General features: G+C 38.8%; 1 protein-coding gene across 1 annotated transcript in view; it reads left to right on the top strand.

Annotated features, from left to right (window-relative positions):
• Positions 1 to 16,619, top strand: part of DCDC2 (doublecortin domain containing 2) — a 144,553-nt gene extending 127,934 nt beyond the window's left edge. The window contains exons 9-10 of the mRNA XM_070456209.1: positions 10,020 to 10,328; positions 10,469 to 16,619. Of these exons, the coding sequence (XP_070312310.1) occupies positions 10,020 to 10,328; positions 10,469 to 10,567 (408 nt within the window). The 3' untranslated portion in view covers positions 10,568 to 16,619. The remainder of the gene's footprint in view (positions 1 to 10,019; positions 10,329 to 10,468) is intronic.
• Positions 16,620 to 17,943: the final 1,324 nt, after the last annotated feature.

Below are 17,943 nucleotides of genomic sequence, written 5' to 3'. Positions count from 1 at the left end.
CAGTAGTCATGTATGGATGTGAGAGTTGGACTATAAAGAAAGCTGAGCACCAAAGAATTGATGCTTTTGAACTGTGGTGTTGGAGAAGACTCTTGAGAGTCCCTTGGACAGCAGGGAGATCCAACCAGTCCATCCTAAAGGAAATCAGTTCCGAATATTTATCAGAAAGATTGATGCTGAAGCTGAAACTCCAATACTTTGGCCACCTGATGTGAAGAACAGACTCATTGGAAAAGACCCTGATACTGGGAAAGATTGGAGGCAGGAGGAGAAGGGGATGACAGAGGATGAGATGGTTGGATGGCATCACCGACTCAATGAGCATGAGCTGGAGCAAGCTCCAGGAGTTGGTGATGGACAGGGAGGCCTGGTGTGCTGTAGTCCACTGGATCGCAAAGAGTTGGACATGATCAAGCGACTGAACTGAAGTGCCCTCTAGGGACCAGCAACATCAGCACACCTGAGCTGGTGGAAATGCAGCAACTCAAAAGTGCTGACTCAGCACCTGCATTTATCAAAATGCCTGGTGATGGGGAAGCACTGGCTTAGAAGACATGAGACTGGAAATAACTGTTTAACGTGGTGTTGAGTTTGGGAGGTTCCTCCATATATTATCTTGGGGAGATAGTACAGCCTCATGATCATTAAAGTGTTTATATGCCTCTGTCTCTGTTGGTGGGTTTTGAACAAGTTTAACTCTTTATGCTTCAGTTTGTTTGTCTGTAAGTTGGGATGAGAATAGCAATTTCCTCAAATGGTGGTGAGATTAGTGTAAGGAGAGTGTAGAGAAAAAGAGAGCTAGCCGGGCAGTCAGGCAAGAAAAGGGAAATTTATTAGAGGGAAGCGAGAGGGTGACTGGCCCTTCAGGAGAACCAGTGTCCTCTGTTTCTGATGGGGTCTCTCTTACATCCCACCAATGAAAAATTCTCTGAAGGGATGGTTAAGTTTTAGCCTGTAGTTAAGCCCTGTGGTCACATAGCCAGAGGTCTAGAATCTGGTGGTCTCGTAGCTGTGAGAAGGTAGGCGCCAGTGATAAAACAGAATGTCCTTTGGGCAGTTTGGTCAGTCTCAAGGATCTCTTGAGATCACTAAAATGATCACTTGATCATTTTATTCTTTGTTTGTGAGGTCAACATAATGAGCCATCGCAACAATGAGATCCCATGTGGGCCCTATCAGTGAGTTTAAGTATGATCATGCATATGAAGTGTATGGAACATAAGATCAGGTACTGGGCAGAGTACCCAATAGACATGAGTCTTGGCACCATAGTCTGTCCCTTCAGGCACACACTATGCTGGATTTTATCTGTGGGAGGCACCTTTGAGTTTAGTTCAAGACAATGAATTACAGTCCTGTGGGAAATGGGGTGATGGACACAAAGATGAATAAGAAAGAGCCCTTGTGTCTAGAAACTTCCAGAAGGCCTCACTAAAGCTAAGGCTGATATTTCTCCATTATTCCACAGTCATTCCAAGCATTGTCTGAGGCATCTACTCGATAGCAATTCATGTCCACTGTTTTCATATCACACAAAGCAGGGGATAACAGTACAATGAGATTAGAGTTTGAATGGTGTTCTGAGGGTGCAGATAAGGAGTGACAACTGGCCTGAGGGGACAAGGATGGCTTTGAGAGAAGGTGGGCTACTCCACATTCAAGGTTGGGAGGGGTGGCCGTGAGGAGATACCCCTCATCCAAGGTAAGGAGCAGCGGCTGCACTTTGCTGGAGCAGCCATGAAGAGAAACCCCATGTCCAAGGTAAGAGAAACCCAAGTAATTCGGTAGGTGTTGCGAGAGGGCATCAGATGACAGACAAACTGAAACCATAATCACAGAAAACTAGCCAGTCTGACCACAGGACCACAGCCATGTCTAACTCATGAAACTAAGCCATGCCGTGTGGGGCCACCCAAGACGGATGGGTCATGGTGGAGAGGTCTGACAGAATGTGGTCCCCTGGAGAAGGGAATGGCAAACCACTTCAGTATTTTTGCCTTGAGAACCCCATGAACAGTATGAAAAGGCAAAAACGATAGGATACTGAAAGAGGAACTCCCCAGGGTGGTAGGAGACCAATATGCTACTGGAGATCAGTGGAGAAATAACTCCAGAAAGAATGAAGGGATGGATCCAAAGCAAAAACAATACCCAGTTGTGGATGTGACTGGTAATAGAAGCAAGGTCCGATGCTGTAAAGAGCAATATTGTATAGGAACCTGGAATGTTAGGTCCATGAATCAAGGCAAATTGGAAGTGGTCAAACAGGAGATGGCAAGAGTGAATGTCAACATTCTAGGAATCAGTGAACTAAGGTGGACTGGAATGGGTGAATTTAACTCAGATGACCATTATATCTACTACTATGGGCAGGAATCCCTTAGAAGAAATGGAGTAGCCATCATGGTCAACAAGAGAGTCCGAAATGCAGTACTTGAATGCAATCTCAAAAATGACAGAATGATCTCTGTTTATTTCCAAGTCAAACCATTCAATATCATGGTAATCCAAGCCTATGCCCCAACCAGTAACGCTGAAGAAGCTGAAGTTGAACAGTTCTATGAAGACCTACAAGACCTTTTAGAACTAACACCCGAAAAAGACGCCCTTTTCATTATAGGGGACTGGAATGCAAAAGTAGGAAGTCAGGAAACACCTGGAGTAACAGGCAAATTTGGCCTTGGAGTACGGAGTGAAGCAGGGCAGAGGCTAATAGAGTTTTGCCAAGAGAATGCACTGATCATAGCAAACACCCTCGTCCAACAACACAAGAGAAGACTCTACACATGGACATGACCAGATGGTCAACACCAAAATCAGATTATATTATGATATCAGATTATTATATTATATAATAATAATAATATTATTATTATATATTATTATATTATATTATTATATCAGATTATATTATATTATATTATGATTATATTCTTTGCAGCCAAAGATGGAGAAGCTCTATGCAGTCAGCAAAAACAAGACAGGGAGCTGACTGTGGCTCAGATCGTGAACTCCTTATTGCCAAATTCAGACTTAAATTGAATAAAGTAGGGAAAACCACTAGACCATTCAGGTATGACCTAAATCAAATCCCTTATGAGATTATACAGTGGAGGTGAGAAATAGATTTAAGGGACTAGATCTGATAGACAGAGTGCCTGATGAACTATGGACGGAGGTTCATGACATTGTACAGGAGACAGGGATTAAGACCATTCCAGGGGAAAGAAATGCAAAAAGGCAAAATGGCTGTCTGAGGAGGCCTTACAAATAGCTGTGAAAAGAAGAGAAGTGAAAAGTAAAGGAGAAAAGGAAAGATATTCCCATCTGAATGCAGAGTTCCAAAGAATAGCCAGGAGAGATAAGGAAGCCTTCCTCAGCGATCAGTGCAAAGAAATAGAGGAAAACAACAGAATGGGAAAGACTAGAGATCTCTTCAAGAAAATTAGAGATATCAAGGGAACATTTCATGCAAAGATGGGCTCGAGAAAGGACAGAAATGGTATGGACCTAACAGAAGCAGAAGATATTAAGAAGAGGTGGCAAGAATACACAGAAGAACTGTACAAAAGAGATCTTCATGACCCAGATAATCATGATGGTGTGATCACTAACCTAGAGCCAGACATCCTGGAATGTGAAGTCAAGTGGGCTTTAGAAAGCATCACTATAAACAAAGCTAGTGGAGGTGATAGAATCCCAGTTGAGCTATTTCAAATCCTGAAAGATGATGCTGTGAAAGTGCTGCACGCAATATGCAAACAAATTTGGAAAATTCAGCAGTGGCCACAGGACTGGAAAAGGTCAGTTTTCATTCCAATCCCAAAGAAAGGCAATGCCAAAGAATGCTTGAACTACTGCACAATTGCACTCATCTCACACGCTAGTAAACTAATGCTCAAAATTCTCCAAGCCAAGCTTCGGCAATATGTGAACTGTGAACTTCCAGATGTTCAAGCTGGTTTTAGAAAAGGCAGAGGAACTAGAGATCAAATTGCCAACATCTGCTGGATCATCGAAAAAGCAAGAGAGTTCCAGAAAAACATCTATTTCTGCTTCATTGACTACACCAAAACTAATGACTGTGTGGATCACAATAAACTGTGGAAAATTCTTAAAGAAATGGGCATACCAGATCACCTGATCTGCCTCTTGAGAAACCTGTGTGTAGGTCAGGAAACAACAGACTGGTTCCAAATAGAAAAAGGAGTACGTCAAGGCTATACATTGTCACCCTGCTTATTTAACTTATATGCAGAGTACATCATGAGAAACGCTGGGTTGGAAGAAGCACAAGCTGGAATCAAGGTTGCTGGGAGAGATATCAATAACCTCAGATATGCAGACGATACCACCCTTATGGCAGAAAGTAAAGAAGAACTCTTGATGAAAGTGAAGGAGGAGAGTGAAAAAGTTGGCTTAAAGCTGAACATTGAGAAAACTAAGATCATGGCATCTGGTCCCATCACCTCATGGGAAATAGATGGGGAAATGGTGGAAACAGTGTCAGACATTATTTTTTGGGGCTCCAAAATCACTGCAGATGGTGACTGCAGCTATGAAATTAAAAGACGCTTACTCCTTGGAAGGAAAGTTATGACCAACCTAGACAGCATATTAAAAAGCAGAGACCTTACTTTGTCAACAAAGGTCCGTCTCGTCAAGGCTATGGTTTTTCCAGTAGTCATGTATGGATGTGAGAGTTGGATGGTGAAGAAAGCTGAGTGCCGAAGAATTGATGCTTTTGAGCTGTGGCATTGGAGAAGACTCTTGAGAGTCCCTTGGACTGCAAGGAGATCCAACCAGTCCATCCTAAGGGAGATCAGTCCTGGGTGTTCATTGGAAGGCCTGATGTTGAAGGTGAAACTCCAGTACTTTGGCCACCTCAAGCGAAGAGTTGACTCATTGGAAAAGAGCCTAATGCTGGGAAGGATTGGGGGCAGGAGGAGAAGGGGACGACATAGGATGTGATGGCTGGATGACATCACCAACTCGATGGACATGGATTTGGGTAGAATCCAGGAGTTGGTGATGGACAGGGAGGCCTGGCGTGCTGTGGTTCATGGGGTCTCAAAGAGTTGGACACGACTGAGCGACTGAACTGAAATGAACTGGGTCTATCAGAGTGAAGGTAGATCCTTCCAGGAAGAGGTAGAAGGAACAGGATGAATGGCTACTGCCAACTTGTCATTAAACTGAAAAGTCATTCATTGCCTAAGTGCACACACTAATTTATGGAAGTCATCCTTTTTTGGTATGTCTTGCTGACACATTTGTATTACTTTTAAGAGTGAATAGAGTTCAGAAACAAAGAAAGCTATTGAATGGTAAATTTGTCATGAAAAATGCCTGACAGCGAACTCAGAAGCAAGGATAAAATTAAGTAACTAAAATGAGGGTGATTAGTTTATGAAGATCATACCTAGCTGTCTCAATGGACTGGAAGTTGAACATCAGCCTGCGTTTTACCTGTATTAACCAAAAAGAGCAAGATGACTGCTGTGTCTTGCTGTATTTTATTTGTTTTCACCGTGAATAAGATTTAGATGGGATACTGCTCTAAGTGGCTCACCAGAATACAATTTCATTAGTGCAAATCCTATACTATACTATTTCACAGACAACCTCTCAACTCCTTCCATTCAATGCAAGAAAAATGGAGTGGTAACTGTAATAAACATATATATATATATATATATATATATATATATGCATATATATGTAGCTTTTCCAGTTTTTAATGGTCTCATTTGGTCCTTACTCAATTCTGTGAGGTCATTATTTCCACCAGACCACAGCTGTCTCATCTTGCACAGTATATATTTTATACTGCCAGTTGACCGTCACCATTGTAGAAGACATGAGTAGGCAGAAATTTTGTCTAGGAACCACTGCCCCACCGGCTTCGTGATCTTCTTCAAGTCTGAACACAGTCCCTTGGGATCACGGGAGACCTGGCTCTTGCTGGAAGGAGAGGTGACTTCTTGTATGAGAGCTCTGCTTCCCTTCACTGTAAAAAGAACAGTGTGATCGGACCTGGGGGAAAGGGCTCTTCCCTGCCTGTCTCTCTTCCTCCTTCTTCACTTTCTCAGGTTGAACTTGTGATTCTTACTCGCACCTTTTCCGTTTCTTTCTCCCCAAACCCTCCAATCCCGCCCTTATGGTGATGCGTCTACTCTCCTCTGTTGAAATTAACCTTATCTGGATCTTGTAAGGTTCTTTGGGTGAGTGGCAGCGTGGAACACGGGCTCTGTGTACAGGTCACCCCCCTCAATGCGCTGACACTGGCGTCTGGTGGCTGACTGTCCCTGTTTAGCTGGGCAGTCAGCCAGGTTCAGCTTAACAAGCAGAGGCTGAAAACTTGGGGATTTTGAAGAAATTAAATAGTTGCTAAGTTTTTTTTTTTTTTTTCATTTTTTGATGAGGTGGAATGAGAGCACACTTAAAATATAATGTGGCTGTCTATGAATGGACGCCCACTCTCTTATAGAAACAGTGTTTTTTAAATTTTTTACTTCTTTGCAAGCCCTTGCTATGGTATAGATTTTATCCTTGTGTGTGTGTGTGTATAGGTATAAAACTCAGTGTTCCTTCTGGGGATGATTTGATTGATGTATACACTGGAAACATCTTTAATAATTTAATGCTTGCTTCAAAGGAGATTACACCAAAAAGCACATTGCTTTTCATTTATTCATTATGGATCTGTCATAGAAGCATTTTTTCTTTCTTTCTTTTTTTTTTGTCCTGAATTGTAGTGTTGTAGTAATAGTAGATTTCATACTACACTCAGGATATTTTAAAAGATTATAAGCCTTTTAACTAATGTTATTGTCCTATTTAAATTGATCAAACTGGTATTTCAGCCCCATAATCTTGCATTTCTGAAAGTTGAGCTAACCAGATATGGCTTCTTTTGATGACTACTAAAATAGCTGTGCTGGGAAAGTCTAATAGAAATAATGGGATGAAAACATAATACTGCTTGTGTAGTAGTGGTGACAATAATAGCAAAGAGAACAGAGCCTGAATTTAGGGCTGGGTATCTCTATCCGTAAAAGGAGATTAGTGTATATTGCAGCCCAGCTCTTTTCATTAAAGGGGAAAAAATGAATATTCATTTGGGAGTAAAGAAAGGAGTAAGATGAGAAACTCAAAACCAGAAAGCAACACTCTTATCATTTGGCAATTTTTTTGTATAAATCCAGATGTCAGTAAAGGAAAACAGACTTTTCCCCACTGAGACCGCAGCAGTCACCTTAGCAGACTTTAGCAAGCTCTTGTAATATATTCTCAGGAGCAAGGGACCTTAGGTTCCTGAATAATTACACGAAAAATTTGAGTTTTCTGTTGTTATTATTAAAGATTTTGTATTAAAAAATGCTAACTTCTCTTTAAAACCAAAACCCGAAGTTGTTATGAATAAGGCGAGTTTTGTTGTTGTTTAGTGGTGAAGTCGTGTCCGACTCCTTATGATCCCGTGGACTGTAGCCTGCCAGACTCCTCTGTCCATGGGATTTCCCAGGCAAGAATACTGGAATGGCTTGCCATTTCTTTCTCCAGGAGATCTTCCTGACTCAGGAATCGAACCCCGGTTTCCCGCATTGCAGGCTGATTCTTTACCATCTGAGCCACCAGGGAAACCCTAAAGCAAGTTTAGGCATAGTGAAGATTACATTTTCCAGGAGACTAATAGACAGTTATCCAATTCTCAGAGATAATTTGCAAAGAAATCGTTTTATTCTTACTATTAGTGCTGCAATATTTCTAGATTTTGTCCTGTCCTGCTTCACATACTCTGCCTAATAATCTTCAAAAAGTTCCTCCCTCGATCGACTGGTCTTTTAGTAGAAATCCAGAAACGTTTTGTTCTCAGGTTAGTAATTCTTTAAACAGTAAAAGTATTATTGTCAGCTGCATGTGTCATATTTTCTGGCCATTGAAAGTACCCTTGAGTGTGCTTACAGCAGCAACTAGGTAAATTATCAACTGCTTGTGTTATTACTGTGAGGAAGAATACAGGACTTTGGGACAAGATTGCCTTGGGTTCCACCTTAGCCCTGTGTATTCACCTGCTTTGTGATGCTGGCAACATTGACTGATTTCTCATTTATTCCTCCTTATTCATATAATGGGCATCAGAAGCCTATTTCATAGGGTTCTCGTGAGGGTTTTCAGAAATGATGAATGTATGAGGACTGAGGGTGACATTTGGCTCTCACGGGTGATGGGTGCTCAGTGTCTTTGCTGCCTGTCTTTTGTTCTTCACCTGTAAATGCAGTTCATACCGTGCTATAGAAATCTCTGTGCACAGATGTGTGAGCTCTGGCCTCAGGCCACCTCACCCCACCTTGAGTTACTGCTCTCTCCGCCTGCCCTGCGACCATGTGATGTGTGACTGCCCCGCTCTGCATTCTTTGATGTCTTTTCCTGTTCAAAATAATGTGTTGAATTTTATCCGGAATTTTTAGTCTACTCTGCTCCATCTCCTCCCTTCTTGACTTCCAAAACTGAGCGCATTATGGAAACTTATAAGAAGACGACTTATAGCCCCATAAGAAGAATTTGGGGCTTTCCTGGTGACTCAGATGGCAAAGAATCCGCCTGCAGTGCAGGAGACCTGGGTTCCATCCCTGGGCTGGGAAGATCTCCTGGAGAAGGGAACGGCTACCCACTCCAGTATTCTGGCCTGGAGAATGCCGTGGACAGAGGAGCCTGACAGGCTACAGTTCATGGGGTCACAATGAATCAGACACAACTGAGTGTCTTTCACTTCACTTCATAAGAAGAATTTGGGCAGTTAGAGGAGAATGGACTTCCAGAGTTAGAAGGGAGGTCAGAGTTACTGCATCTCAAACCTTCATTTTCCAGATTCCAGATGATTAAGGGACCTGTTCAATGTCAGATAGCTGGAAAGAGGCAGGTGTGGGGTCATAACATAAAATAAATTCGATGTTCTTTCTACCTGATCCTTAAAAAAAAAACTATTATTTATGGCAAGGAAGAAATATGGTAGGTTCAGGAAAGAATGAGAACAACAAATGAGAAAATATTTTAATTTTTTTTTTCTAGGATCATGCAGTGCCAAGTGCTTTGCTAGGTACTACATATAACTTATTTACTCCCTATGGAAGTTTTATTACATTCTTGTTTTACAAGTGGAGAATCTCAAATTCAAAGAAATTGGGTAATAGGCAATGCCTGGCTGGAACTTTAACCTGGGTCTTTCTCTCTCCAAAATCTTGCCTCTGGAGTTTTGCCTCTTGTTCTCTTTTAAAACAGACTTACATGTATCCAAAGAGCAGTAAAAATTCCTTTGGAGTTTATAAAGTACTTAAGCATTTTTATAGAAAGAAAGAACCTATTGTTTCTTGGCTTTGGATCTTCACGACAATCAATTTTTGTATTTGCAGATATACAGTCCACTCTCTTAGGCATTATGTGGAAAGCTGTCCATGTTTTTTTTTAGAAATCCCGGATTCACATCCTTGGCATCGTCGTCCCCTTTGTTCACACTTAGAAATTTAAATACATACCAAACACTAGTGGTAGGGATGATAACCTCTCCCCAAAGAATTTTTTAAAAATCTCCTCCTCTGGGCCAGACATTCCACTAAACATTGGCCAAGGATCTTATAGTTTAATTTTCTCTTTGCCATGGGGAGTAAGAACATTAATTATGGAGTTACATGCTTTGTTCTCGTTCTGGCTCTTCCACTTATAAGCAGTGGAATCTTGGGCTAGATACTTGATCTCCCTGTACCTTAGTTTTCTCACCTGTAAAATGGGAATACTACCAACCTTATAGGATCATTGTGAGAATTCAGTGAGAAAATATTTGCGAAGAGTGGTGTCTATAGCTATTCAGTAGAGGTTAACACAGGACATACTATATATGTGCAAACGTACGGAAGTTTTACTTGACAGTCATACTATAATTATTATATTATTATAATGTGCTATGGAAAAATCTCTGGTCTGCTTCCTATCTTTATCCATTATTTCTTTTGATCCATCAGAGGCCAGCAGAAATAGTAGATGAGGAAGAAGATAGAGAGAAAGAATACAAGGAGGTGGAACAGAAGGAAGACTTCTCAGGAATGAATGGTGAAGTTAAAGAGGACGAAGGAGACCAGGAGAAGCCCGAAGCTCCAGAGCAAGCCGAGGAGATCCCGGATCCCAGAGAGGAGCAGGCAGGTTCTGCGGCTCGTGTGAATGGAGGCACCGATGAAGAAAACGGCGAGGAACTGGAACAGGTTAATAATGAGCTTCAAGAAGCGGTGGATGAGGAAATAAAGTCTCAAGGAGCTGGCAGTGGACATGAAGAGGTATTTCTATAGGATTATTTATAAGGATTAAATATTTATAAGGGTTAAAGACAATATTGAGTCATTTTTTTCCCTGTAAATTTTATTGCCTCTGTAACTGAAGAACTAAATATCTTTATTTTCATCTGTTTTTCCCTCAGGCTGACTTGGACCCTCAAAGACCACCAAGACCAGAAGTAAAAATCACTAGTCCACAAGAAAATGATGACAGTGAACAAAACAAGGATAATTTGTCATAGCATGGATGATTTTTAAAAAGAAAGTATATTGAGTATAAGAAAAATGAAGGATTAAATACTTGAAGAATAAGTATATAGCTATTGCTAAACATAATGTGACAATGTGGTTGAATACTACCTACTGAAATTTAAAATTAGAGCCTGACTACTGGGAAAGACTAGATAACTTTGAAGAGCTACTAAAGGAGAGTGACTTCTTTTTATCAGCTGTGTTTTTAAAAGTCATGTAGAAAAATTAAGCGTAATAGAGGGGATTTTGCCCTGGAAGACAGTTGGCCACTTACCTTTGTAAAGATGGAAAAACACAGGACCATACCTGTTCTTGAGAAGTGAGACTATTGGATGGCAGCTTATGCTAAAGCACTTATCTAAGAGGGCTTAGAATTTTAAAAAATGATAATAGGAAAGCACGTACTATTTTTTTTAAAAAAAGCAATAAACTCTTGAATAAACTAATTGCAACTTAGTTTCAGAGATAATTTGAAGGTGGCAATAGACTGAAATGTTTCTGTGTCTTGTTGACATTCCTTTCTTTCTTCCTCCTTAGCCAAAATCCACCTTAAAAGAATTAAAAGGAAAATGCAAGGTATTCATTTTGGAAGGAGGAAGTATTCGCTCAGTGTATTCCACGACAATATTGTCATGCCCCTCCCTTAAATACTGCAGGTTTTAATCGTCCAGCTTTAATGATACACACTCAGGAAGGAATTACAGAATGGAACACCTAATTGTATCGCTGAGCCTGTCTGGGTGGTTTACAGATTCTGGTATCCAATGGATTTTAGCTGATCCAGTCTACCATTACCAATAATACTCCTCTCTTCTTCATATTATTATATTAGAAAACTCAAAATTGGGTATTCCAAAGATTGAATTTTCTCCAAACAGTTTTTTAACAAAAAGAGCAAGGCCGTGTAGTAGATAAAAAACCTAGGCTGTAAGATTTTGTTACGCCTCAGTTTCTCTTGCTTTTTATTTATTTTTATTAGAACTGCCCTGTCATATTTTTTCCCTTAGGGGTATCAGCAAATACTTCTTTTCATGGTCAGTTATATTTAGACTTTTAAGGAGATTCTTTTCTCTATAATTTGAAGCTATAGCATAGGAATTGTTGAAAAAAGTTTAAAAATTGTCATAATGAAACCAGTTCCTGATTACAGTTCTAGGGTTAATTAAATTAAATCAGATTGCCTCGTCAGGTATATGTGGGGAAAAAAGGTCATGTTAGTTTTGAATATTTAAGAGATGATGTAGTTCTTCCTTAAATATAGAAATAATGTTTTCTCATATTAAAGAGTATTTTTTGTTAGTTATGTAGAAATTTGCAATTTTAACTTCTTGTGCTTTCATAGAATTCATTATTAATGATGATTTTGAAAGATTTATCCGCCCTCCAGGTTTCATAACCAATCACTTGGAATTAAAGTTATATAAAGCACTCAATAATACTATAGAAAACTGATATATTTTTCTTAAAAGCTATTTTAATATTTTCCATAAATAGGAAGTATATGCAGTGACTATAACAGTGTTGGAAAGAGATACTGATATACAGGTATATTGATCTAGGAGGATGAATTATAAATGGGGTACTATATTTCTAAGATAAACTCTAGATTGTTCTTTCTACTAGTAGGTTTATTTTTTTCAAGTGAGACAGTATAAAGCTTTGCAGGTAATAAGCAATCATCTTAATAATCTTTGTTGCTAGGGCAATAGATGACTTGGTTTTTTAATGTTAAATTCCCACACTATTACTAGGTCTGGAGTTAATGATTTCAAATAGTTTATAAAAATAAAAGATTGCATATAAGAAATTATAACTAATTATCAAGATGGTTCTTCTTTCTTTAATGAGGATTTTATCTAGCTCTTCCTTCTTCAGTAAAGATATTGTCTCTCATTTTTTCCTGTTCTTTGCTTCATCATACTTAACATTTTGGAGAAGGGAATGGCAACCCACTCCAGTATTCTTGCCTGGAGAATCTCATGGATAGAGGAGCCTGCCAGGCTACAGTCCATGGGGTTGCAAAGCAAGACATGACTGAGAAACTAATACACACACACAAACACACTTAATATTTAGGTTTGGAGGAACTTTTTAAGAGTCATCTTAGTGAAGCACAATGTCACTTTAAATAAAACATTTAAATATATTTAAGGTATTTAAATATACTTTAAGAAAGTGATAGGCTACAATAACTGTAGCAAAAAACTTTAACATTGGGATATAATACTTCTATGAGCATATTTCACCACCTATCTATAAGATATAATTGTGACCTAACTTGAGGAATGAACAATCACTAATGACTTTAAAACACTTTGCAAGCATATGTTACTAAGAAAAAAAAAAGAAAAAAAAATGTTGTTTTACCAAGGAAGAAATCATTAACAGATGATTTCTGTAAATGGTCATTTTGGAGATGACTTTAACACACATGATGCAAATTAATTCACCTCCCAAACGACATTTTGCTTTTTGGGAATGGTGGCCTCTGTGGCAGATTAGTTGCACAAATTGAGACTCACTGACTGGTTTGGAGACCATTTATGTGAGTGAACAGAAGAGATCTTGGTTAGGCTTCAGCTATTGTTTTATAAAGGGTTCTATGTAAAACCAATGGAGCTTTTATGTGGTGACCAGTCATAGAATGTTTTGATCTGTTATTTCTTGTGATAGTTTTCATAGTTTTACTTTTTTATTTTCATAGTTTTGATTTTAATGAAATGCTTTTCTTAAATTTAATTGCATTTAACACACTTGTCAACAATGGATTTGTTAGTTGAAATGGAACACTGGGAGTTACGCAGTAAGAATAGGGAAGATTTTTCAGTTCAGTTCAGTCGCTGTCGTGTCCAACTCTTTGCTACCCCATGGACTGCAGCACGCCAGGCTTCCCTGTCCTTCACCAACTCTCGGAGCTTACTCGAACTCATGTCCATCGAGTTGAACTAAAGTCATTTCTCATGCAAAGGACAGTTTATCTGGTTTAGCTTCTATTTAAATAGCATTTGAGCATCCATGGATTTCTCATATAAAACAAGATACTCTGGCCATAAGATAACTTTTTACTCATTATATTTCTGTATGGTCATAGGATGACTTTTTAAGACATTTTTGAGGGGGCGGTATTAGAAAGCCAGCCTCATAGGAAGAGATTAATACCCTCTTGTGCCTTCTGTTTTATTCTGTGTTAATTCCTGTTGTCATATGTAAGCATAAACCCATTTTTATGTATATATATGAATGACTTGGAGTCAGTTAGATCTCTCTGTAGGCTTACAACTGTGAAGCCATACTAATATGAACTTATGTTAACTCTTCTAGTTTACAGCTCATAAACCAACATCCCTGAAAATTTCACTGAATACTCTATCTTCTACCCAAAGGATAAAGCAAATTCACCCAGTTAAAATTGTGGCCGCTGAACAACAGGAAGTCTTCTTTGTTTTGTTAACTGACTCTCCTAAAGGATCAGCTCTATCCTTTCATTTTTTGCTCAACAAGGAGCCAAGGCAAAAATTTAGAAGATAGATTAATTGCTAAGCAGAAAGCTTCACATCTGAACTGTTGCCAATCTGAACAGAAATAGACCACATAGATACACATAGACACGGAACACACTCACACAGATGCACTCACACACTTTAAAATGTTGAAAAAGATTTCCTCAGGCACAGCATTATTAATGCAATAAGGCTCTTGAGAGAACCAATGGATATAAACTGTTAGAAAGGAAATGCTAAGAAATGATGTATATCATGGTGCTTTAAAAGTTGGTTCCTGAAGACTATAGGATATTTTAAATTCTTCTCAAAATAAAAATCTACCAGCATTTTAATGGAAAATTAATTCTAGGGAAGGGTGAGATATGTATCTATCTATATAACCTTATTTTCCTAAATTAACTACAGACTACAAGTCTTCAGTCATCAGTCTTAAGTACCAAAAACTTCAGGTGCAGAATATGTCCTGCCAATACAGGGTCTGTCAAAAGTCATTGTTGCTTGTTAATGTGTGTGTGATTTCCATGAACATCTAGAGAGGAGTCTGGTATCAAGTAGCCAAGTTCACTACAAATAGAATAAAAGTCTGACTTATTAATCTATTAGTTTATCTAATTTTCAAATTCAGTGCAGAAGATTTTTAGGTTCCTTGTATGAGTGATATATCCTGAAATGGAACAGTTTTCTTTTTTTTAAGGTTAGTCTGCTTTTCTGAGGTGATGAGCATGTACAGTTCTTCATTATTAAATATCGTTTTTGTAAATAGTGTAAGATTTTTGCTTTTCAGAAAATATCCTGGTATTTGGATGGGTCTGATTTTGTTCTTACTACATGAAATTTGTATATTTCTTACCATGAAGTCTAAGTGACTTGGATGGAGAACAAATATGTGCCCCCACATGTTGATGAGGAAGAAAAATACTGTTTTTGAAGAGGCATAATGTCTTGTAGGATATGGGGAGTTAGGAAAGAATTAAAAAAATGTCTTGATAACAATAAAGCATTTATAAAATCAGGAGATGATTAATGCAGGTTCATTGACTTAAGCCAGCAACGACTTAGCTTTAATCTATGAATGGGACCAAATGAGTTCTCTGTAGTTTCATCTGCTTAAACCATATATTTTAATTGAAGGTTTGAGTTATTGTCATAAATGTAATGGCATATGGGAAGAAGAAATGACAGTAGTAAATTTTAGAAGAAGATTGCAGAAAACCTATCCAATTCTTTTGCTTCAATGTTTTTCCTTTGTCTTAAATCCTTAATATGTCCAAAGATAATGGGTGATTATTGAAGGTTTTTTGTAAAAATTAAGTTGAGCTCATCATTTTTGTATGATTTATGTTTAGAACTCCTCTTTGTAAGGAAAATTATTTATGTTTTGATCAAATTATGAGCATTTAGGTTTTTATTTCTGTATCAGTGCTCACTCTAAAATATGTTTGCTCTATTTTTTCTCATTCTAAAATATAAGTTTGCTGTATTATTTTTAGCAAATCTGTGTTTTATATAATTAAATTGTGTTTGATAGTTGTTTGTTTATAATGTTGTGTTGCTAATATTTCATGTATTAATTTGTATATGATATTTTTCACAAGCATAATAGTAACTTTTGATTTGAACTATGTGGAAATTCAGCACATTAAAAGATACTTCTGTTTCTATTTGGCATAGGTATTAAACCTCATTATGTAAAGAAATTTTTTTATAGCTTCATATACATGTTTAGCTGATAAAAATTTGAGGAATTTTTTTTAAAAATTGTTTTTTTCTTTTATGAAATGATATTAGAGAAACACAGGTTCAGAATTTTTGCTGTGATAAATAAAGATATCTTTAAAACAGAGAAAGTTACTCACATTTTTGAAGCTAGAGCTATCGGAATAAATTCACAGGTTTACAAAGAGATTGGTTAAAGTTCTGCTTTGGTTTGTGAGAGATTCACTGCCTTCATTGTGTTGAGTTAAAATTGTTTTTTCTCCTTTAGCACTTGAAAAACAAAAGCAATTAAGCACACACATTTCGCCTTCTTGATATGTAATAACAACGTGATTCAGTTACCGAAACTGAGAGCACATTAATGTACCTGTCAACTGTCAATGTGCAGTTGACCTCTGTATCTTTGTTATTTCAAGGGCAAACCTGAGCAATGGAGGAGGCCTCTAGATTGTCAAAGTCAAATCTCTTTAGCCCATATGACTAATTGTCACTAGAAACTTCCCACAACCAACAAGGACTGTAGTTTCTACAAGGGATTGTAAAATGACTAGCATGCATTGGCTGTAAAATTCTTACTTATGAAAATAAATATACAGCTTTCCTGCAGGTTTCTAAGTATTTTTCCCCCCCTTGGAATGGAACTGTAATCTTTTAGATCATTGTCCAGGTCTCTCAAATGCCCTCACAAACTCGATCTTTCATTAACAAGACAAATAATTCGGATATGTCCCACACTTCTGTTTCCGTTTATTATGGGTTTAGTAATAACAAAAATGATTTTCAATTGCAAAAATAAAAAATACACTTCAAGTTTAAAATTCAATGAGACACTCCTCTTGGTTTCATTCTTTTGTTCTTTTTGGATGAAGAGAACTCTGGTGACTGTCCTGGCCTTCTCCTGACTCTGGTTGCTAATATTCTGACTTCTTTTCCTCTCCTCAAAGTTTCTCTGAACAATCTGCGGGACACAGTCCCCACCCTGTCCCCAGGCCATGAGCTCACTCAAGGACTGGGGGCCTGGAGAACGCCGGGGAGAAGGCTTTGATCTGACTCACACTGCAGTCTCTGCCTCGAGGACCAGTGTCAGGCTGGCCGTTGGCGAAGTGGCTCTCTAACTGCACTCTGGGTCTCACACGAACTGTCCCCTCCCCCAGGTTCTCGCGGTATCTGGTCCAGCACTAACAGTCACTAACGGCTGTGGGCCAGCCCTGCCCCTATCGCACTAATACCATTGACTGAACATGCTATTTTTCCCCTCAGTAATTTGTAGTGGGATCTACCCCAAATTCTCACGTGTTTTAGGGAAGTTCTTGGCCCAAGATTGGAGGACCATCCTGTTATGGACTAAATTACATCCCTCCAGATTTGCAGATTGAAGCCCCCAACCTACAGTGTGACTGTATTTGGAGAGAAGCCCTTTATAGAGGCAATTGGGGTTAAATGAGGTCATAAGGGTGGTGTTCTGTTTTATAAGGCTGTCCTTATTAAGAAGAGGAAGAGGCTCTGGAGGAGCTTACTCTCTGTGGAGAAGGAAATGGCAACCCACTCCAGTATTCTTTCCTGGAGAATCCCATGGAGCCTGGCAGGCTATGGTCTATGGGGTAGCAATAGTCGGACATGACTGAGCGCGCACACACTCTCTTTCTGGACACGTGCAGAGGAAAGGCTCTGTGAGAACATAGCAGGGAGGTCATCATCCACAAGCCGAGAAGAGAGGCCTCACTAGAAATGAAATCTGCCAGAACCTAGACCGTGGAATTTGAACTCCAAAACTGTAAAAAAATAGTTGTCATTTAAGCCACTCAGTCTGTGCTATTTTGTTATGGATGCTGAGCAGGCCAAGACACATTCCTTCTCGTCGTTGAGTCCTAAATTACATACTACGATTTTTTTTTTGTGATGGTGGGAGGTAGTCAGTGAATATACAAGAGAAAATACTAATTTAAAGTCTTTTTTTTTTTTTTTTTGACAAATTCTGTTTATTTTATACTCAAGATAACATGATGTTTTTATCTTCCATTAATGAGTCCCCTTCCTTAGAAGAGTATTAGATTAGAGGCTGTGACTATGGAGAAGTGGATCCAAAGGGAGCCATGTGGGGTCAGGCTCCTCAGATTTAATCTGATGCTGCTTCTTCACCAGTGTGG

Source organism: Odocoileus virginianus, chromosome 27 (genome assembly GCF_023699985.2).
Source record: "Odocoileus virginianus isolate 20LAN1187 ecotype Illinois chromosome 27, Ovbor_1.2, whole genome shotgun sequence".
NCBI classification, from domain to species: Eukaryota; Metazoa; Chordata; class Mammalia; order Artiodactyla; family Cervidae; genus Odocoileus; species Odocoileus virginianus.
This window is presented reverse-complemented; position numbering and strand designations above follow the sequence as displayed.